This window comes from Myxocyprinus asiaticus, chromosome 35 (assembly GCF_019703515.2).
Source record: "Myxocyprinus asiaticus isolate MX2 ecotype Aquarium Trade chromosome 35, UBuf_Myxa_2, whole genome shotgun sequence".
Classification (NCBI taxonomy): Eukaryota; Metazoa; Chordata; class Actinopteri; order Cypriniformes; family Catostomidae; genus Myxocyprinus; species Myxocyprinus asiaticus.
In genome coordinates, this window is record NC_059378.1 from 11684473 (window position 1) to 11708353 (window position 23881).

General features: G+C 39.5%; 1 protein-coding gene across 3 annotated transcripts in view; it reads left to right on the forward strand.

Annotated features, from left to right (window-relative positions):
* Positions 1 to 23881, forward strand: part of LOC127426145 (ras association domain-containing protein 5-like) — a 75366-nt gene that overhangs the window by 39786 nt on the left and 11699 nt on the right. Inside the window, exon 1 of one of the 3 annotated variants that reach the window (XM_051672717.1) lies at positions 9774 to 10626. The exons of the other annotated variants lie outside the window; for them this stretch is intronic. Coding sequence (XP_051528677.1) covers positions 10504 to 10626 — 123 coding nt within the window. The 5' untranslated portion in view covers positions 9774 to 10503. Of the gene's footprint in view, positions 1 to 9773; positions 10627 to 23881 lie in introns of those variants that run through there. 3 annotated transcript variants of the gene reach the window in all.

Sequence of the window (23881 nt, forward strand, 5' to 3'; positions counted from 1 at the left end):
CTTGTGATAAGCCGCATTTACATGACTTGAAGCATCAGCATTTCCCTGGTGTCGTGTTGCGCTTAAGTTTTACCATACAATTCGGATGAAGTATCATTACGTGGACAGTGCCAGCAATAAAAACAAAAAGACATTATCTGCAAGCACTTTTCATGTGGTGTTCAAAGCGGTGCAAATCATGTAGATGTGGCTACACAATTGCTGTAGCAAACTGGATAGCCACGATTAGTATTGTGGAAGATGAGGCTTTAAGAGATTTATCCCCATTGCTATGAATACACAAACTAAGGGGACTAGTTGTTTCAATTAGTCAACCTCCCACTTACAATTTGGGAAGCGTTTAATGTTACATATGGTGCTATTTTAGTGTTTTTCTGTCTTTGTACTGTGTAATGCTTTGTTTGGAAAATGTTAATAAAACATTGTTATAAATAGTTTTGTTTGCTTTAAGAAGCAATTACAGTGAATGCATATGATAGGAAAAAAGTAAATAGTCAAATTTCAGCTCTTTCAAAATTAACTATGAAAATATTTTAATCAACTGACAGCACTAATATACTGTGCGTGCGTGCGTGCGTGCGTGTATATATGCGTGCGTGCGTGTGTGTATGTATGTATGTATATATATATATATATATATATACATACATATATATATATACACACACACACACACACACACTCTGAGACAATACATTATAACCACTCACAGGTGAAGCAAATAATGTTGATCATCTCCTTACAAGGCCACATGTCAAGGTCTGGGTAGATTAGATGGCAAGCGAACAATCAGTTCTCGTAGTCAGCGTGCTGAATGCAGAAGAAATGGGCTGGAGTAAGGACCAGAGCGACTTTGACAAGGGCCAAATTGTTATGGCCAGGCAACTGGGTCGGAGCATCACTGAAACGGCAAGGCTTGTGGGATGCTCCCGGTCACCAGTGGTGAGTACCTACCAACAGTGGTCTGAGGAGGAACAAACCACAAACCGGCGACAGGGTGTTGGGCGCCCAAGGCTCATCGATGCATGAGGGCAACAAAGGCTATCCTTTCTGGTCCAAACCGACAGAAGGTCTACTGTAGCACAAGTCACAGAACATTTTAATGATGGTTACAGAAGGAATGTGTCAACACACATTGCATCCCACCCTGCTGCGTATGGGGGAGCGTATGTGCAGACCAGTCAGAGTGCCCATGATAACCCCAGTCCACCGTCGAACGTGCACGTGAGCATTGAACTGGACCTTGGAGCAGTGGAAGAAACTCGCCTGGTCCAATGAGTCCTGTTTTCTTTTGCATCACGTGGACGGCCGTGGTTGTGTGCGCTGTTTACCTATAGAAGTGATGGCACCAGGATGCACTGTGGGAAGATGACAAGCAGGTGGAGGGAGTGTGATGCTCTGGGCAATGTTCTGCTGGGAAACCTGGGTCCGGCCATTCTTGTGAACGTCAATATGATACGTGCAACCTACCTAACATTGATGCAGACCAGGTACATCCCTTCATGGCAATGGTATTCCCTGGTAGCAGTGCCTCTTTCAGCAGATAATGCACCCTGCCACACTGCATACATTGTTTGGGAATGGTTTGAGGAACATGATTAAGAGTTCAAGGTGTTGCCCTGGCCTCAAAATTCCCCAGATCTCAATCCAGTTGAGCATATGTGGGATGTGCTGGACCAAAAAGTACGATCCACGGCATCTCCATCTTGCAACTTACAGGACTTGAATGATCTGTTGCTAATGTTTTGGTGCCAGATACCACAGGACACCTTCAGGGGTCTTGTAGAGTCCATGCCTCGGCGGGTCGGCGCTGTTTTGGTGGCACGCGGAGGACCAACAGCATACAGTGCATCCGGAAAGTATTCACAGCGCTTCACTTTTTCCACATTTTGTTATGTTACAGCCTTATTCCAAAATTTATTAAATTCATTCTTTTCCTCAAAATTCTACAAACAATACCCCATAATGACAACGTGAAAGTAGTTTGTTTGAAATCTTTGCAAATTTATTAAAAATAAAAAACAAAACAAAAATCACATGTACATAAGTATTCACAGCCTTTGCCATGACACTCAAAATTGAGCTCAGGTACATCTCGTTTCCACTGATCATCCTTGAGATGTTTCTATAACTTGATTGGAGTCCACCTGTGGTAAATTCAGTTGATTTGGACATGATTTGGAAAGGCACACACCTGTCTATATAAGGTCCCACAGTTAACAGTGCATGTCAGAGCACAAACCAAGCCATGAAGTCCAAGGAATTGTCTGTAGACCTCTGAGACAGGATTGTATCGAGGCACAGATCTGGGGAAGGGTACAGAAAAATTTCTGCTGCATTGAAGGTCCCAATGAGCACAGTGGCCTCCATCATCCGTAAATGGAAGAAGTTTGGAACCACCAGGACTCTTCCTAGAGCTGGCCGCCCGGCAAAACTGAGCGACCGGGGGAAAAGGGCCTTAGTCAGGGAGGTGACCAAGAACCCGATGGTCACTCTGACAGAGCTCCAGCATTTCTCTATGGAGAGAGGAGAACCTTCCAGAAGAACAACCATCTCTGCAGCACTCCACCAATCAGGCCTGTATGGTAGAGTGGCCAGACGGAAGCCACTCCTCAGTAAAAGGCACATGACAGCCCACCTGGAGTTTGTCAAAAGGCACCTGAAGGACTCTCAGACCATGAGAAACAAAATTCCCTGGTCCCTACAGTGAAGCATGGTGGTGGCAGCATCATGCTGTGGGGATGTTTTTCAGCGGCAGGAACTGGGAGACTAGTCAGGATCGAGGGAAAGATGAATGCAGCAATGTACAGAGACATCCTTGATGAAAACCTGCTCCAGAGCACTCTGGACCTCAGACTGGGGCGAAGGTTCATCTTCCAACAGGACAACGACCCTAAGCACACAGCCAAGATAACAAAGGAGTAGCTACGGGACAACTCTGTAAATGTCCTTGAGTGGCCCATCCAGAGCCCAGATTTGAACCCGATTGAACATCTCTGGAGAGATCTGAAAATGGCTGTGCAACGACGCTCCCCATCCGACCTGATGGAGCTTGAGAGGTCCTGCAAAGAAGAACTGGAGAAACTGCCCAAAAATAGGTGTGCCAAGCTTGTAGCATCATACTCAAAAAGACTTGAGGCTGTAATTGGTGCAAAGGTGCTTCAACAAAGTATTGAGCAAAGGCTGTGAATACTTATGTACATGTGATTTTTTTTATTTTTTTATTTTATTTTATTTATTTTTTTTTATAAATTTGCAAAGATTTCAAACAAATTTCTTTCACATTGTCATTATGGGGTATTGTTTGTAGAATTTTGAGGAAAATAATGAATTTAATCCATTTTGGAATAAGGCTGTAACATAACAAAATGTGGAAAAAGTGAAGCGCTGTGAATACTTTCCGGATGCACTGTATTAGGCAGGTGGTCATAATGTTTTGGCTCATCAGTGTTTATACATGCTCAGATATATGAAATATTATTTGATTACATGGCCATATATAAGATTACTGTATAGGGTTTTGTATAGGGTTTCTCAACAGTGTCCCAAATTGTGATCTCAAGATACCAATGTCTGCGATTTAATTATGATTGCAAACATTTCTCATAAAATTTTTCCAAGACTATATAATCAGAGCTATGCAATTCACAATTTTAATTATCCACTCATTTTAAAGCTCTATACTCAATCTGCAATCTCAACTGTCTCATTTGTTTCTATTTATGTTTCTTCTAAGAATTTTTTGGGAGAAATGTTTGAGACAAAGTTAACTTTTAGGGAAACATTACTGATAATTAAGGTAAACATTAAATCTCCTTCGCTATGAAACAGAAACCTCCGTACAATAAAAAATGTTCCTCTTGGAAAAGATGAATAATCTCCTTTCTTAATCAAAATTTTCTAAAATATTCTACCCACATTTTGTTGCACTTTACTGCTGTTATTTTTGGGTGAAATTTTTCCCTGTGTCTCTATCTCTCTCTTCGTCCTTGTTTCATGAGAATACAAAATGTTCTTCATGCACATTGCCTTAATTTCCCTCATATCACAATGTGCTTTCCCTCATATTCCTCATATCCCCCCTATGTCCTCAAAACATTAGCCCCGCTAGTGTTAACTCAGTCTAGTAATTGTCTTAATAGCCTGCTTCTGTATGTTTTTCATTCTTGGTAGCCTTACAGCCTTACAGTAACATCAACACCAACCAACAGTCAGAATGTTACAGAGGGCAGAGATAGGAAGCCTAACCTTAGCTAAGGCAGTGCTCCACCCTGAGGCCACCAGATTTAACATCCCCATGGCCCCCATAAAAACAACTGATTTCACTTGAAAGCCCCTGGAGTCCACTATGGGGCTCTGCAACATCAGGCACAAGAATTCATTTGCAAGATTACAGAAGCTGTTATTATTTTCTGAATGTGTATTGGCTGTGAGAGTAACTGTGTGTTTGTTTGGGAGGTTTGTTTCTCCAGCTGTTAAAGGTACTTCATTGGCTTTGACTCTTGTATAGTAGTGAAGATAGGCTGTTGTCATCTCTCATACACTTCCTTTTCCTGTCCTCGGTGTGTAAACATGCACGCACACAGCAAACACACACACTATTTTGTGGTGCATGCACTGCAGCTCCCTCAAGCCACCATATAGCAGCTGGGGACCTCGAGCAGTTCAGCAGAAATGTCTTCTCTCCCAATTTGCATGTGCCATTTACACAGATTTTTATCAGCTCTGCCATCTCACCATAGCATCTGCTGTGTGTCCATCTTTTAAATATCACCAATGCAATGTCACAACTGTAAACCAAAAGCCAAATAGCTATTTAGTTATTGTTTTAGGCTAATGTTTTTGGAAAAGCAGCCTTTTTTATCTTTTCAACAGTTAACATGGTAGTTTAATGCCATTTAACATTAATCAAATAAAGCCTACTCAAGCAAATAAGAATAGATTTTACAAAGAATATTGCCATTGGGGTAGGTCGAGATGGTCTCCAATTTGAACATCCCAGTCAAAAAAACCTATTTAAAAGTGGGTGCTCGACTGCAATGAAGTCCCATCCTAATTCTCGTTGAATATTCGTTTCACAAGGGAATACCTCACATTACACAAGTAAATATATTGCGAATGCCAACTTATGCTGACTTTAAAAGGCATGAAGAACGACCCTTCTCTTCCTGTGCTGTTTACATTGTCTCTGTGCAACTATGATAGTGTACAGAACCCAGAATATATTATATACAATCTGTTTTTTGTTTTTTTTCATTCCCTATTTTTGGAACCCACAGAAAATACCCACACAGAGACGTGTAAAAATGTGCCTTACTACAGCTCCGTACTCGAATTACGAAATCTATCCATGCCCACACACATACGCAAGCCATGGCTCAGGATCTGTTGCGTGGATTTCAGGAATGAGCTGGCAAGCCTAATTTACTCCACATTCATTGTTGAGCTGCTTGTAAAATAATGCTGTGGCTAGAGCAACCGATGAGCATCCTAAAAACAAGCTAAAAGAGAGAAAAGCAATAAAAGGGTCTGTGCAGCATTCCATTATGTGACTTTCATTACACTAGAAGTGTCAAATACTCAGCTACATATGCAGACACACACACATGGCAGTGAGTAGTGAGCTGACTCCACAGGAAGTGATGTGCCAGATATGGCTGCTTTATCTACTTAAACACTCCATCGTTGTGGTTCCTCTAGCTTCTAACGTTTCAGTCTCTGCTTTCAGAACTCCACACCTCTGAAAACGGAGGAGCATACATGGTTGTGTGAATGATGGTTAATCAAATATATATACACTCACTGAGCACTTGACTAGACACCTGTACACCTACTTATTCATGCGATTATCTAATCAGCCAGTCATGTGGTAGCAGTGCAGTGCATAAAATCATGCAGATACCGGTCAGGAGCTTCAGTTAATGTTCACATCAACCTTCAGAATGGGGAAAAAATGTGATCTAAGTGATTTCGTCCGTGGCATGATTGTTGGTGCCAGATGGGCTGGTTTGATTATTTCTGTAATTGCTGATCTCCTGAGATTTTCACGCACAACAGTCTCTAGATTTTACTCAGAATGGTGCCAAAAACAAAACAAAAAGCATCCAGTGAGTGGCAGTTCTGTGGACGAAAATGTCATGTTGATGAGAGAGGTCAACGGAGAATGGCCAGACTGGTTCAAGCTGACAGAAAGGCTACGGTGACTCTGATAACCACTCTGTACAATTGTAGTGAGCAGAATAGCATCTCAGAATGCACAACACGTCGAACCTTGAGGCGGATGGGCTACAACAGCAGAAGACTATGCCGAGCACTTTATTAGGACCATAGAGTTACTAATAAAGTGCTCTGTGAGTATATATACCATTGTTGCAGAGCATCTGCAAACTGTGCCAAAACTGTTTCTCCTACACACTTTGCCGTCACCAAGCATTGAAAGCATTATTTAACAAATTGCAAGAGAGGGAGGGAGAGAGGTGTTATAGCAGTATCAGGAGTGTATCATATGGAGCATCTTAACGGCACTTAATACTGCTGTGTATCAAGAGCTGTGTCCGGTGTCTGACAGTTGAGTATCCCTGTCATGATCTGTCCAAGCCTTCTGTTACTCTTCACAGAATGTGTCGTCTGCACAATACTAAACCAATTACAGGAAAGAGCAATTGGAACAAAAATGGAGGAAAATACACCACTTTCTGCTTCCATGACAGGAGAGGCTGTTCATCTCATACCCTGTTTGAGATAGATTATCATTGTCAGGGACATTGATTAAGCACAAAACCTCAAGCTCTCTATACACACTTGAATGGCCCTTTTCACTCCATACTTCATATAGTAGCGAGACAATTTCAGAGGCTGTATTTGATAGGGACAAATAAGGCTTTCCATTCACAATATATGTGATGAAACCTAGCAGGAGGGATCACACTTGTTGGTCTCTCCATTTTTGGACCTGTTGCGGTTTTAGTGTGGAGCTTTATTTGGGTGATTTTACTTTGATTTTGCTCACTCCGTCCAGCCATGATATTGATTATGTTTTTCTGGGCAATTGCATAAACCCCCTTACAAACTCTTTGGAAGGAAAAGATTGAGCCCTGGTGGCAATTAATTGGGGTCTATTGACAGAAGTCAGAAAATGAACCACCACTTCCCCAGAGGGTTTGGATATCGACCAGCCCTAGAAGTGTCTTCCCCCCGATCCAGCTCATTGATTATGATAATGCGATCCAAGGCCACAGCTTTAGGTAATTTGTCATATGTTGTTGGTGATGATGTTTTTATGTCTATTGCTGCTCAAGCACCACATCACCCATCACAGTTTATGGATAAGGGCTTTATATAGTGTCCAACAACAGAGAAGTCTGAAAGATGATGACAGAAATGTGGCCCAGTACATTGTTCAGTGAGAATCCAATAAAGCTGATGAGGGAAACTCTGATAATTTATAGTGGCAAACTTTCATCTCCCTTTGTGAGGAATCACCTCCCTGCCGGAGAAACAGGGCTGAGGAAAGCGGGAAATGAAAAAGAGGTGATAAATGATCTTAATTTCAAGCCATCATATTGCCAGTGTGTTTTACCATAGTAGCATTCTTTGGAATTGCATGCATTATGGTCTGTTTGTAGAGCCGCTAAAAGCATACATGGAAATGGTTTACTGTAAGACAACTTTTATAGGAAGGTTTTTCTAGTTAATGGACTGTTGGTGTCTTTTTGTTTGTTTTGTTTCTTAATAAATATAAAGTTGTTAGCTCCTATAATGACAATGAAAATACAGTGATTTTCTTTCATGATTATCTTGTGCTCGTATTTATATTGTGTATACAGTGTATACTGGTGCTCCAGCTGGGCTTTGTGTCTTACCCACCAACCCCCCCCCCCAAGGTCAGGGTCAAAGGTTAAGACCAAAAGCCTGGATAAGGATCAGATGTCGCTGTAATTTTAACCTTCACAGAAAAGTGTACATTTAATGTCTTGATGCTCTTGTAATGATTTGCATCTGTCTGGAGCCTAGTGTGTGTGTGTGTGTGTGTGTGTGCTCTCAGCTTTAATTAATGATCTTATTGATTTAGATGCTGTCAAAATGTATTTGACAATGGCAACATTATTGCAAACCAAAATTATGTGCTTCATTACACATTTGGCTACAGTTTCCCAGGGAAATGTCCAGCGGGTGCCAAAATCAAGTGAAATTGTTGTAATCAAACAAGGCTTTTAAGGTGAATATTATATGAATGTTTTAATGAGTAAAGTGTACCACCCTAACCAATAACTTTAACCTAAACCTAACCAATGGTGTTAAAAAAAATTAAATGAGAGGTAAACAAAATAGACATGCTACCCTAAATCAACACCTAACATAACTGATAGTGTTTTTAAAGCAAATTCAACATTAAAAGCAAATCTAATGAATCAACCACATAATTTCATGTCACTTCTATGGCACTTTCGCTTTTTCACTTTCGTTTCGAGCATCTTTAGCTGGCTCCAGGCTGGGTCTCTGAGTCCAAAGTCCAACACTGTATCAGGTGAGCTACCACGCAAGCTAATCACATTGGAATAAGTGTGTAAATGTAGGTGAGTCTGTAATTCAAGCATTAAAATGTTTTTTCAAATGATGTGTTTTGATATAATAACATAGCAGGTTTTGAGTAATAGTGAAAAATAAGTGTTTATACAGTCATAAACAGCCATAGTACCTGTGATTTTGTGTGAGAGTGAATAAAAAAGCAAAGTTACAGTGGAAAGACAGTGGGACTTTTAAGTATGATGAATTATTAATATACTGTACAACAGTAATGATGTTCAGCTAAGGCCTTTGAATTCTACCTGTGGCTTTTAAAGGAGTCATGTAATGAGGAATCAAATTTTCCTTAATATTTTGACAAATAACAGGTCATTGTACTATAAAAACATACTGTAAGTTTCAGAACTCAAAACTTCCTTCCAGTCCAAAAAGAGCATTTTTGGTTTATACTATGGTTTATAGACTTGTTTTTAAATTGGCTACATTGTGATGTCACAGTGCAGTGTGAACAACTATAGTAGTTTGATATCGTGCTTCACATAAATTAGAACATATAGCTATTAATGATTGCCTGGACTGTGTGCTTTCAGGGGATTTTGTAAATCGCTTGCACATTTTCATTCTTTTATTCTTGGAAAAAACAGTTGCAGCAGTGTTGGAGGTGGGTGTTTGCGCTTCAGAAATGTTAGCCAATCATAACACAGTGGGAGCGTACAATCAAGTCTTAAAGGGGATAGCACAGAAAACCGAGTGTTTCAGACACAGGGCCAGAGACAGGGTGGAAAAAAGGTAATTTTATACTATATTATGACTGTTTTTTGTGCAAAAACCTTTATTAACTTTATAAGTGAACCTCAAGGAAAATAATAAAGTAGAAAAAAAAAAAAAAGCATGACATGACCCCTTTTAAATCTTTATTCCACTGATGTGTATTTTATTGAAAGAAATACGAAGGCTTTTTTTCTTTTGAAAGCCTGATGTATTAATGTTACAGTTGCATTAACAACACTCTTGATTCATGCTGCCTGACATCAGGGACTGCCTGATGCACTTTGCAAATCAGATGTTATGTAAAATAGGCTCTAAAAAAATATGCACACACAAATGCACACTCCCTTCAGTAGGAAGTGTCTTAAGTTGAGCAAAGAGCAGTTTCATGCAGGAAGAGCGATAGTGGAGGAGGGAGGGGGGAGGACGGTGTTTGCGCAAGCTCATAGGCAGATAACAGACCCAACCACAGATGGTAGTGCAAGCAAGAGAGAGCGTGCGCACATTTGTGTGAGAGGAGGAGGAAGGGAGGGAGGTGCAGTACAACAGTTTTTCAGTCACTGTGAGGCTGTAAGAAGCAGTTTGATTTTCTCTCTTCTTTCTAGCATCTGCCGTAGCCTCACTGTGGACTGGAGCATCTATCTCAGCCAGCTGAAGGAATATTCACAATGTCTGTGCAACGTTCACACAACATTAACCAGATCTTCGGTGCTCAGGAGCCTTTTGACTGCAATCCTGTGTGACTGTGTTTGTGAGTTGGTAGACGCCAGTACAAGCAATTCATGTGCAGTGACATGCTTGCTTCAACCCTGGGCTAATTTTCTCTTCTAATGGGCAAACTGTGCTCTTTTTTTTTTTGCTGTGGATTTCAAGCACTGAACTGTTGACTAAACCAAGCAAAAGAACCTATTTTTTTTTAACCACTGCCTGTTTGCGACCTGTGGAAACAGGAACTAAGCATCAGATATCGGCCGCAGTAGTTGCACACGCTCCTCGGAACGTGCGCACCACTGAGTGACAGCACTCTTGAATTTCTGCACCGTGTTTCTGGTGGCACGTGGAGCTCTGGCCCTTCACCTGAAGTTGTGGTCCCCCGCTCCCAGCCCATCCTCCCCTTCCCTCCCCTGGAGCCTGGAATGGTGCGTTTGGTCCCCTGAAGCCCCGCAAAGGGTGGACACCGAGTCCCCCAAACTGGATCCTCCCCCGCAAATGACTGGCAGCAATAGTATGAGCAGTGGGTACTGCAGCCTGGACGAAGAGAGCGATGACTTCACCTTCTTCACAGCCAAGACCTCTTTTTTCCGCCGGCCACAGGCCAAGCAAGTACCTAAGGTAGTGTATGAAGCCAAAGCAAATGTGATGGTGAGGGTTTTGAGGCACCGAGAGCAAGCTCATTCACACCCAAATCAAGAAACGAGAAGCACCTCATGGAAGTTTGCACGGAAGTGACACAGTGTTCATTGTTCTTGAAGTTTCTCAAGTGCTAACAGTTGATGAACTGCTGAATTGTGAGAATTGTCCATAGCATGCTATGCATGCATTTAGAACAGGTTTTTCACCTGATTTGTTTACATGGGAAAAGCTGCAACAAGAATATATTTAGTGTGACAACATTTGCCGTCTCTTGTGTTCTTGTGTTTGAGATCACCCTTTTGTTCAACATTACGTGCACAATCTTGCACCATTTATGCTTAAGCGACATTAAGTGTGTTTACATGCATGTTGTTGCACCGATTATGCTTAATAAGCTGACAGCGTGTAAGGTCATTTAACTGATTTCCCTTTATCGGCATAATATCTTAAACAGTTTAAGCAAAAACCGATCAGCACATGTAGATTTTTGGCCATTACCCTGACTTCACTCTGCATGTACACACACCACTCAGCTACTCAAATGTTCATAATTGTTGGGCGTATAACTGTTTATGTTTTGATGTCAAAAGCAGAAAATAACCCAATAATTTCAATCCTCATTTGATTGTGGTGTTCTTGCATTGTTGGATTGTTTAAACAAGCTGATTTTTGTCATTTTCAGCATATTGATGTGGATATAAATGCACTCAATATGTAAGCGGTTTTTAGAATAAGCACATTTAAGTTGGCAGTGTTTTGTGCATTTAAAATTTTTTGTATTTTCTCCAATTTTTACATCGAAATGTAAACAGACATGCACACAAGGCATGCACATTGCTAAAACGTCTGTAAATGTGTTCTAGGTAATGGACAAATATCTGTGTGCCGATCGATTTTTGCTTAAGCAGTTTGTGACCTTTCCCCAATAAAAGAACACAGTAAGTCATTTACATGATCTTAAACGTTGTCAGGTTATTAAGCATAATCGATGTAAGATCCTGCATTTAAACGCACTCATTGTTGAGTTTGTTATGGTAAGATTAGATGGACTGTACAGTAGAACAAGAGCTTTGCTTATGAAATTGTCAGTGGAAACTTCCCCTGTATAGGGTGACTGCAAACACTGATTTAAAAAATGAGTTCTCTGAAGAACTCACATGACTTCAAAAAGAAACAAGAGTGTTTAATTGCATTGTTCCCTTGCTGTCAAATAATATACTTCTCATGGCAACAGTGACTTTGGCACACCTGTCTGACTGAAAGCTTAGATTTACCCTAGTTTTAAGTAATGTACTTGAAACACTGTCCATATTGTGTTTGGGTTTGCCATTCTTGAAATGAGCAGATAAGGTGAAGGCAACATTTTAAGGTTGACTCGGCCTGGGGGATGACTGTTGAAAAGTGTTAGTAGGAGGGGAGATTCCACTTGTGTCAAGGTTACTTATTTGCTAAATGTATAATGATGACTAACTTAAAGATGATTAACTTAAAGATGCTCTTATGAAAGGTTTTATTATTGAAAAAGCATTTTAGGCCTCTTTTTCACACTTTGAGATGGTTAAGAGTGAAGTAGGCCTATTTCACAATCAATCTGAAGTACTGAATGTCCTGACAGACATATACGTTTCATTTTCTATACAGCTTAGGTTCATTAATTTGCTCATCCTCAATTGGTGAGACTGATTCAGTATATCATCCACCTAAAAACGTTGATGTGGATTACTTTACGATGCGGTTTTACTTGTAACTCATTAGCTATATACAGTATCTTGATGTTCATTATAGACTCTCTTCTCTAACACAACAGTGTACATAGTGCACACTCACACCCTCAGAGCTTTATAATGCTGTGAGGGAAAGGAACTGGCTGCTGATTGTGCCAAAAAGGTTTGTTCTTCCCTGAATTTGTGAATGTGTTATTTTACATGACTCAGTATTTTGACTGGCTTCCTGTTAGTCCTCTCAATCTTAGACTTAGATTTAGCTACTGTTGAATGACTGAAAAGTGGTCTGATTGGTATTCATGACTAATGCATCTAATCCAGTTGTCCTCAAACACTTCAAACTTTACACCTGAGCTCACCAGCCTTACATCACTCTCTGTGGTATCAGGTTTGGAAAGAGCTCCCTTGTAAATTATTCATCCTGTTCTCATCTGGACACAATGCGAGGTACCAGTTTGAGGGCATTCATTGGGCAATGTTTGAGTTTCAGGTTTTTTTTTGTGTAGTTGTCAGTGTGATGCATGAACAAAGTGTTGATTGTTTCTATATTATGTTGCTAGGAGTAGGGTGCTACTTGTAATTTTATCTGTTGTGTGACAGACAATTATAAGACACATTGTTTTGTTTTGACTAGACACACATTGAGAGCAGTTTGAACAGGCAGTTAAAACCACACAGCAAGTTTACTTGTGATACTTCCTTTTAGGATCTTGGAAAGTAACCGATGCTTCCATCTGTAACCTTAGGAATAGATAAATGGGCAATTAGCTGTCATTCTCAGTTTAATGTGCATGTTCTTCTTGTGAGTTTTGGGATTAATATTGGTCTATGGATCAATAATGCACTTCCTATTTATACGACTGCGTAAAACGTAGTACACCGGCTTTTAAACTAAAAGCACAGGGCAATATTGCTAATGGATAAAGAAAACTGCCTGTAGTGCTTTAATAAATGGTGTTTCTTATCCATTCAATAATTATTCCAGGCAGGGCCATAACTATAGGTCAACTGATAGTGGATTTTGCGGACACTGATAACTAATGTGGTGGAAAAGGCCAAAAACCGATTAATCAGCCGATTCGTCTTTTTTTTTATTTTTATAGAATGATCAAAGAGTTCTTACTCTGATGGGCACATACATTGAGGCTACAAGAGTCCAAAATGAATCAAATCCTAAAAGTAGTGTATTGTGCAACCAAAATTATAATAATAACCAGAAAATTAAGATTTGGTACATAACATGGGACTTTTAACTATAAACAAGCCTGAAATCCACCGGGGACTTTTATTTGAAAAATGACAGAGACTTTGCTTGGTTACAGTGCTCTATATATAACTATTTAACAAATTAAGCTTTTCATAGCTTATAATTTCACCAGATGAGGTTTATTTATGAGGAATAAAAAAATGAAAAATATTGCTGATAACCAATAGTTCCAAAAAGCAACTATCGGCACTGATTAATCGAAACAAAAAATCCAGATAAATCGGTGTACCTCTTGCTGTACAACCATAGACATTGAGGGGAACAGAGATCAATAAATGTGTTTTTCAGTAACCAGTTCTTGTATATTATTGTAGATTTTGTTACATCCTTGATTCTAGAAACTTGTTATAGTCAACACCACATCCGCACACAAGGCAACCACCCCCCCCCATATATTAGTTGAGGAATGAAAAGTTAGCAGTGATCACGCTAGATCACTGTCTCTGGTTTCCTTAGACCTTCAGCCAAATGAAATGCCTTCCTCTTCGAGGGCAGCCAGGGAGACAATAACATTTGAATAGGGAAAGTCATGCAAACATCAGCCAGTTTGCTCAGGGTTTTGCACTCAAAGAGTGGTGTAATGTAAGTTATGGGCCATACATAAACCATACTGAAGAGAGTACTACTAATTGTAATATCTAGTTTGCTTTCGCTTTGCCGATGTGGTGGTGCTTCTGCTAATGGCTGCCTACCTAGGATGCTACAGCAAAATGAGTCTAGCAGAATGCCTGTCTTATTTTGCCTTACTATAATAGCTGTTTATATGAATGCAATTTTAAAACTCCAAGTGCTAACTTCAAATCATTTGCTATGGAGATGTCATAGGAAATATTGCATAAAACAAACAGCACACTGCATAGATAATTAAGACCTTCATTAAGATCATACACATTATCAAAGGCATTTGTTTGTGCGTGTGTGAATGGATAGTTTTGAGCTTGTGGTTACAGGGGAGTATCTTGATGGTGTAGACTCTGTTGATGATCTACGCTGTTTATCCAGGCATGTAGATGATGGGCTTTGCATTTGTGCAGGGCTACAGAGTGGGAGGGAGGTCTCCTACTGCACACTTGACCCAGTAATGAGAGCGAGAGAGAGATAGAATGAGTGCACATATGAAACGTGTGGGAGGGAGCTGAATGCAAAGCATCATTCTTACACTGCGGCAGAGAGAGTAGCGAGAGAAAAAAATCATTTCAAGGTATTTAAATCTTTAAAAAGGAAGCTGATAAATGCCGTCTAACTTCCTGTTGGCACCAGAGGCCTTACAAAAAATATGAACTGTAGCTGCTTTGAAATGCAGGACTAGGAATCACATCTATGCATAAACGAGACATTAATAAAGCCATAACAATCTGCAAGATCTGTTAAAGCTGAAGTGTGCCGTTTACTATAAGTAAGGCATTTGTGGGTCGATTCACCCAAAAAGTGTAACATTGTGGCTCTGTGGCGCTATCAAGACATCACTCTGTTTGTTTGAGCATCCCGACCAGCCCGACACAGCAACATTGGCTCAACCAATGGCGTATGTTTGGGGTGGGACTCCCATTTATCGACACTAGTGCACAAAAATTACACACAACAATGTGTCAAAAGACTTCCTCTGAACATTAGGGCTGTCTACTAATGTTCACTACAGCTTGCAACTCTCACTTCCTGTAGAACTATTTTTTTTTTTTTATATATTTCTCACACTGAAAACTGGAACGTTCAGTATCTGTGCCATTAAACAGATGTAGATTGTTATATCACAGCCATTCAACAGGTGCAGGCGTAGATGGCTTGTACGTTGCCTGAAATTGACACTACTGGCATTGTGTTCCCTAATCAGTCTGAGTAGCCATGTGTCACGCTTAAGGACACCTACTTGACATGCAGTGATGACTTGAAGATGTCACTCAGGTATCATTTACAGCCGTGCCCTTCTCTCTCATGTGATGTAAGCTCTGTAAGTTGATATTTACTCAGGTCGTGCCCCAGGTCACCTTTGTTGTGTACATGGGTAACACCCTTTACCTATGCTTTAGATGACTTTCTTTCCTCTGTTTGTTTAACTCTAAATCAAAATGCAGTTACTGTTTGAAAGAATAGGCCGGAGTTTTTAACAATGAAAGACATTTTTCAAAAGAGGAAGCCGTATTGTTCAGATGCTCCCCTCATGAACTCATACAGGCAGGGTTTTATCGGTATATTTGCTCAACGCAAGCCTTTTCCTACTTTTCTCTGAGCCTTATATTGTTTCCTAACTACAGTAGCAAAATAATATTGTGCCAAGCCTAATTCCTTGTCGATCCACCACAAGGAATCTTCTGGAAAGTTATGCTGTCTGCCACACAATGCTTTTTGTGCAGTCGCAGGATATCCGGGTCTGGTTTGATTTCAGCTCTGTTCACTCACTGCAAAAATCACAGGTTTCTCAGATCAGGTCTGTCTCAAATTTGGAGGGAAATGAAAACCCCACAGTTAGCTAGAGTCCATATTGAATATCTGATATTCAAAATCTAATTGAAACCAGGAAACAAAGAGAAAGTTTTGGGTTAAATAAAGTTACCAAAGCCAATGTAAAAGTTTACTATTCACAGGAAGTCATGATTAATTTTATTAACATAACAGAGTGTTTATTGAGATTAAGCAAGTTGTAGTTGGCTGGTCATGTTATTTGAACATGGCAGCCCCCATGAGGGGACGCTCTTCATGTAGAATAGCTAAAACTGCTTTTTTCTTGTTGAATAAAGGTAACTGATTCAACTGGAGTCTTGATCTCACGTGAGTGGTTATGATATCATACAAATGTTGCTTAAAATTTTTAATCGTGATTAATCGCAGATTTTGAAAGTGCAGAAATTTGACACTATATATTATTTTTCTGTCAAAATGCATTTATTTCCATCTTAGGACATTTACCAAACAAAGCCTTCCACAGTATAAAGATAGAAATGCACTAAAACAGCACCAATTCAAGTAACATTAAATGTTTCCCAAAGTCTAAGTTGGAAGTTTACTAATTGAAAGAACTAGTCTCCCCATACTGTAGGTTGCATTTTCATTGTAATGGACATTAAATCTCTTAATATCTTATACACCACAATATTAATCTGCTGGTAGACTGGCGATCCACTTTGTTACATCAGTCGTGAAGCCACATTCATGATCCACTTTGAACTCCACATGAAAAGAGCTTGCAGACAAAAACGTCTCATTCTGTGTTTTGGTAATGGTTAAGATTTGACGTGCTTCTGTGGTAATTAAAATGCGCTGTACATAGGCTGAAAAATACTTGCTTTCTATCACAAGTCCCATTGTTTTGTACTTTAAATAGCTTTAGGAGCTCCTTTCCCCATCATTTGGTCTCTGACACTGAATCACTGCTGTGTGTGTTTGTGGTGTGTGCGTCAGTGTAATGACTCTGGACGGACACTTCGCAAAGGTTACGCCCTTCAAACCAGTGTTTATGCACGGTAAATGCGTTAATCGCAATTAAGAAAAATTAATGCATTAAACTTTAATTAATTGCATGCATTAATTCTAACAGCTCTAAAATTTACAATTAATTTATTTGAAGTAAAACTTTTTAAATGAGGAAAAACATTACTGAGTGCACCTTTAACTCTTTTGTACAAAAAGTTTAGATTTCCTTGCTTGCATTGAAGCACACGAAATGCTCTTTGGAAGATTCTCAACTCATGCTGGGATAACATGGATCATCAGGTTTTGCACAAACATTTGGAGTCCATTCCAGCTCAAATGCATACTCAAGCAAAAAGGGGCACATACCAAATAAAATTTTTTTTTATTTTATTTCATTTAAAATGTTCAATTTAACTTTTCACTTAAATTGCTATGCTGATATTGTCATTTGTAATGAAAAAATATCAAACTTGAAAATGCTAAATGGAAGGTTTTTTTTACTAGTGGTCGCAGACTTTCAGGCCCCTCTGTAGATCCTATAAATTTATATTTCATGCATTTGTATTGGTGCATTTTGCTTGGCAAGTTAGATTATACTACAGTGGTAGTGCATGATGTGGAATATGGGGACGTATTACAGGTTTTGACTCAGAGTGTTGGATGTTTCCCAGCTGGAAAATATAACACGGAAAGAACTAATCAGGTTTTGCATGCCAAGGTTTTTTTTTTTTTTACCTCTTGTGGTGAGGTTTGTCTCAGGGCCGTGGTACACTGAACTTGTGTGTGTGTGTGGCTCAGAACTGAGCCAGCTCCCTGAATGACATGAGATAGAGTGAGCAAAAGAGATGAGAGTGAATCGACTGGAGATACAATATCCCACGCTTTATCCACCCACTTACAATCTTACACACACATGCTTATGATGCCCTTTTTATTCCAATAACAACTCCCACCTCACAAGTGCTCACCGTCACAAATATACACGCACTGTTTTCTACAGCATGAACCTGTTCTCTCATCAATATACCATCTCATACACACATGTACATTGTTCAAACACATGCGCACTTGAATTATGGCCTTCACTCGCAGATTGGTACAGCAAGAAGTCTTCCCTCTAGCAGGGTGCACAGTCTTAAAGTCTCAGTGAATTCTATTTACTTACTAAATGATTCATCTGTCCATATTATATTAAAGAAAAAATCTTTGTCTTCATAATCTAATGTAATAACTTTAAAATTACTTTTTCTGCTGACATCAGCAATCCCTCTCATTTTTTAACCAATCCCTTCCAATCACTTGGCTTCCAATCACCTGGCTCCATCCTGGGATGGAATGTCCATTTTTCATGGCCCAATCAATTCCCTGTGGATAAAGTCAAGTCCTGCTCTACGTTTCACTGGAAAATATGTCACCATACGTGAGTTGCGAGATTGCCAAGCTTGTTGCCGGTCATGTAGTATAAGTATGTGCATACACCGATCAGTCACAACATTAAAACCACCTGCCTAATATTGTGTAGGTCCCCCTCTTGCCACCAAAACAGCACCAACCTGCATCTCAGAATGCTATTCTTTTCACCACAATTGTACAGAGTGGTTATCTGAGTTATCGTAGACTTTGTCAGTATCGTAGACCAGTCTGGCCATTCTCTGTTGACCTCTCTCATCAACAAGGCGTTTCTGTCCGCAGAACTGCCCCTCACTGGATGATTTTTGTTTTTGGCACCATTCTGAGTAAATTCTAGAGACTGTTGTGCATGAAAATCCCAGAAGATCAGCAGTTTCAGAAATACTCAAACCAGCCCATCTGGCACCAACAATCATCCATGTGATTTATCTAATCAACCAATTGTGTGGCAGCAGTGCATAAAATCAGGCAGATACGGGTCAGGTGCTTCATTTAATGTTCACATCAACCATCAGAATGGGGAAAAAATACGATCTCAGTGATTTGGAGCGTGGCATGATTGTTGGTGTCAGATGGGCTGGTTTAAGTATTTCTGTAACTGCTGATCTCCTGGGATTTTCACACACAACAGTCTCTAGAATTTACTCAGAATGGTGCCAAAATAAAATAAAAAACATCCAGTGAGCGGCATATTTGTGGATGGCTATTCTGAGATGTGGGTTGGTGCAGTTTTGGCAGCATGAGGGGGACCTACGCAATATTAGGGAGGTGGTTTTACTGTTGTGGCTGATCGGTGTATACAGTTGAAGTCAGAAGTTTACATACACTTAGGTTGAAGTCATTAAAACTCATTTTTTTTAACCACTCCACAGATTTAATATTAGCAAACTATAGTTTTGGCAAGTCGTTTAGGACATCTACTTTGTGCATGACACAAATAATTTTTCCAAAAATTGTTTACAGACAGATTGTTTTACTTTTAATTGACTATATCACAATTCCAGTGGGTCAGAAGTTTACATACACCAAGTTAAGTGTGCCTTTAAGAAGCTTGGAAAATTCCATCATGTCAAGCCTTAAGACAATTAGACAATTAGCTTCTGATAAGAGGTGTAATGAATTGGAGGTGTACCTGTGGATGTATTTTAAGACCTACCTTCAAACTCAGTGCCTCTTTGCTTGACATCATGGGAAAATCAAAAGAAATCAGCCAAGACCTCAGAAAAACAATTGTGGACCTCCACAAGTCTGGTTCATCCTTGGGAGCAATTTCCAAATGCCTGAAGGTACCACGTTCATCTGTACAAACAATAATACACAAGTATAAACACCATGGGACCACGCAGCCATCATACTGCTCAGGAAGGAGACGCATTCTGTCTCCTAGAGATGAACGTAGTTTGGTGCGAAAAGTGCAAATCAATCCCAGAAAAACAGCAAAGGACCTTGTGAAGTTGCTGGAGGAAACAGCTAAACAAGTATCTATAATCCACAGTAAAACAAGTCCTATATCGACATAACCTGAAAGGCTGCTCAGCAAGGAAGAAGCCAATGTGCCAAAATAAAGCCAGACTACAGTTTGCAAGTGCACATGGGGACAAAGATCTTTCTTTTTGGAGAAATTTCCTCTGGTCTGGTGAAACAAAAATCAAACTTTTTGGCCATAATGACCATCATTATTTTTGGAGGAAAAAGGGTGAGGCTTGCAAGATGAAGAACACCATCCCAACTGTGAAGCATGGGGGTGGCAGCATCATGTTGTGGAGGTGCTTTGCTGCAGTAGGGACTGGTGCACTTCACAAAATAGATGGCATCGTGAGGAAGGAAAATTATGTGGATATATTGAAGCAACATCTCAAGACATCAGCCATGAAGTTAAAGCTCGGTCACAAATGGCTCTCCCAAATGGACAGTGACCCCCAAGCATACCTCCAAAGTTGTGGTAAAATGGCTTAAGGACAACAGAGCCAAGGTACTGGAGTGGCCATCACAAAGCCCTGACCTCAGTCCGATAGAACATTTGTGGGCAGAACTGAAAAAGCATGTGTGAGCAAGGAGGCCTACAAACCTGAATCAGTTACACCAGTTCTGTCTGGAGGAATGGGCCAAAATTCCAGCAACTTATTGTGAGAAACTTGTGGAAGGCTACCCAAAAGGTTTGACCCAAGTTAAACAATTTAAAGGCAATGCTACCAAATACTAACAAAGTGTATGTACATTTCTGACCCACTGGGAATGTGATGAAAGAAATAAAAGCTGAAATAAATCATTCTCTCTACTATTATTCAGACTATTTCACATTCTTAAAATAAAGTAGTGATCCTAACTGACCTAAAACGGGGTATGTTTTCTATGATTAATTGTCAGGAATTGTGAAAAGCTGAGTTTAAACGTGTTTGGCTAAGGTGTATGTAAACTTCTGACTTTAACTGTATTTCAATGAGACCTTCAGTAGAAGAACTTACATTCAAACTGGTCTCCATTGTTTGACTCCATTGTTCCAAAAGGCCACTTTCTATGCTTTGGAAATGCTTAGATGCGGAAGGGAGGGAGAAAGATATTTTTAGCAGCCCACAGTCCTCCTGTCACAAATACAGGAATTCCTGAGAGATTTTGGTTGTGTGCACCAAGGGACTGAACCTATTGGGAAAAGGAAGAGGGTGCCACAGAAATCTATTTTCTGTGTCTTTTTCTCTCAAAACCTGGTGGATGTATGAATATCACGTAGGCTTTAAAAAATATGTCTGGGTCATACTTTATTTCATCCCAAAATCAAAAGAAAGTTAAAAAAAAGGTGATTTCAAAGTCATGAAAAACTTGAAAACATCTGGAAATTTTGTTGTCCAGGCCTGGAAATGTCATGAAAATGAATAAAACCTCAGACTTCACGAAAATTTCTTTAGTGAATATATATTCTAGATTTTCTCTGCTTTAAAATATTACATTAGCTAGATATTGCTCTTGTGTGGAGTAAAATGTTGATGTTAAATTGGTCAGGTTTTGAATCGGTTATTTTCAATGAATTAGCCAATTCAAAACAGTTCAAAAATCGGTTCTACATGTTTCCATTGCAAATAAGTCTCAATCAAAATTATTTTTAACAAACTGTATTCAGTAATCACAAACACATGGAAAGGTCATGAAAAAATCATGAAAAGTCATTGTTTAATAAAGGGTGGGAACCTTGGATATTTTGCATAAAGAAAATGAATATTATTTATATATTTTTTATATTTATATTCCTATGAAAATATTAACATTATAAATTATCAAAAATGTCACAAAGTAGAACATTTTCAACCATACACCCTCTCTCTAAAAACCCTCCCACCAATGTCAGACAACCTGATGTCAGCAATCCCGAACATGTAAAATAATTTACAAGCAAAGTGGGCTTCTGATTGACTAAATAAAGGGGGTGGGTCCCCTGAATGTTTTTTTTTTTTTTCACACAAACCATTTTCTTATTTTTTCTTTTGATTTTAGAGTGAAATATGACCTGGACATGTTTCCATGAGAGTCACCCGGATAGTCTTTGAACATTGTTACTGGTTTAAACCAAACAATAAATTATTATTTTTTTTTTTAAAACAGGTAGAAAGAAATTTAAAGAACTGAATCTAATAAATATTACAGGGAGCATGCACAGGCCATGAGATAATTCTCAAAGCTCTTGTCACAGTAGCTCTTAGCTCGTAGCTCTTTGTTTTTGTTGCCAACCAAAAGAGAATCTCATGCATTGTAGATGCTAGTGTGACATTTAGACCCATTTTTCCCCTCATTGAAGATTTTGTGCCGCTTCATTTGCCAAGGTAGTTCTTTCATGCCACCACATGCCACACGATGCAACATTACAAGTGCAGCAACCATTGCACATTTCCTGTCTGAACATTTCTTCTGTCACAACAAGATGTCTTGCCTTGCTGTCATTTGAAATTATTTCTAAACTTACTACCCGTATGTTTTTAACCTTATCCAGCTCTAGTATGTGGGCCTGTGCTTAAAGGGATGGCTCACCCAAAAATCATCATTTACTCTAATGTTAGCCTCTAATGTCACCATTCACTTACATTGTATCTTTTCTCCATTCCAAAGTGAATGGTGACTGAGGCTAACATTCTTTCTAACATCCTCCTCCTATGCCCAATGGAAAAAAGGAAGTCAAATGGGTTTGATACTAAATGAGTTAGAGTAAATAATGACAGAATTTTCATATTTGGGTGAACTATCCCTTTAATTTGTAAATTGAGGTCAGGTGTGTTATAACATTGTTAGAGTGATGTTGAGTTTACTGATTTGCAATAGGGTAAATACTGTATATGTGTGATTGTGTAAGTAAAGTTTTCAGATGCGTTGCTTCTGTATATGTGAATGTGTCATGACATGACCCTGACTACAAAACATATGTACTGGTTATAGCATAAATTAAAGAGGCATACAAGGTGCCAAATCAAATTCCTGAGCTGCAGGCTTGTTCTGGCACAAATTAAACCCTGAATTGGGTTCAGATTCTCTTTCCTCTCTGTTCAGCCTTAATGTTGGTGTCTTTAGGTGTGTGTGTGTGTGTGTGTGTGTGCGTGTGTGTGTTCTGCTCAATGAGACATTGAGCTAACATGCTGACGCTCCAGGGATCTCCATGAATAAATGATCCCACTTTTTTCATTCTTATTCTTTCGTCCCAGAAAAAGAAGAGAGAAACTCACTTTGAGTGCATTACAGAGGATGCAGCTAGTAGCTAAAAATATCCCAGTCTGAATCTTTGTTGCTAAGGCTTGCTAGCAACTGCACGGCATATCAAACCCCCTAGAATACCTCCTCCATGAGTACGGTTTCTTTCATCACTGGAGATGATGGAATAATCAGTGTCACACATCTTCTGTCTTCCTCCATTATATCTGCTCATACTGCATTGAGGACAATATGTAACATATTAAAGGGGTCATGAACTGCCTTTTTTTTATTTTGTACTGTTCTCTGAGGTCCACTTATAATGCTATCAAGATTTTTACATCAAAAAACATCATAATTTAGAAGTAATAGGCTATTTTCTGTCCTGTTTTGACCCCCCTCATCGTAACACACCGTTTGCGTGGCGTGGCGTTTTGTAGACTCGGAAGTAAACGCCCACTGGTATGATTGGCTAACAGTTTTGCATATTTAAAAATGTAAACTGCATGTATGTTTGACAGCCTACATCCTTCATAGATGGACGCTGCTGTGATTTAGGTTAAAAACACATAAATACTCAGTACATATCAAACGATCTGTAATAACAGACAAAGCAATAGTGACCACGTAATAAAAACAGTTACACTTGTGTGGTGCGACATTACTGTCGGATCCAATATAGTCGGCACAGCATCGTCTTTTAGTTTCAGTCTTTCTGAAAATCCTGCGTCGAATTGTGCCTTGTTTGTAAACGAAT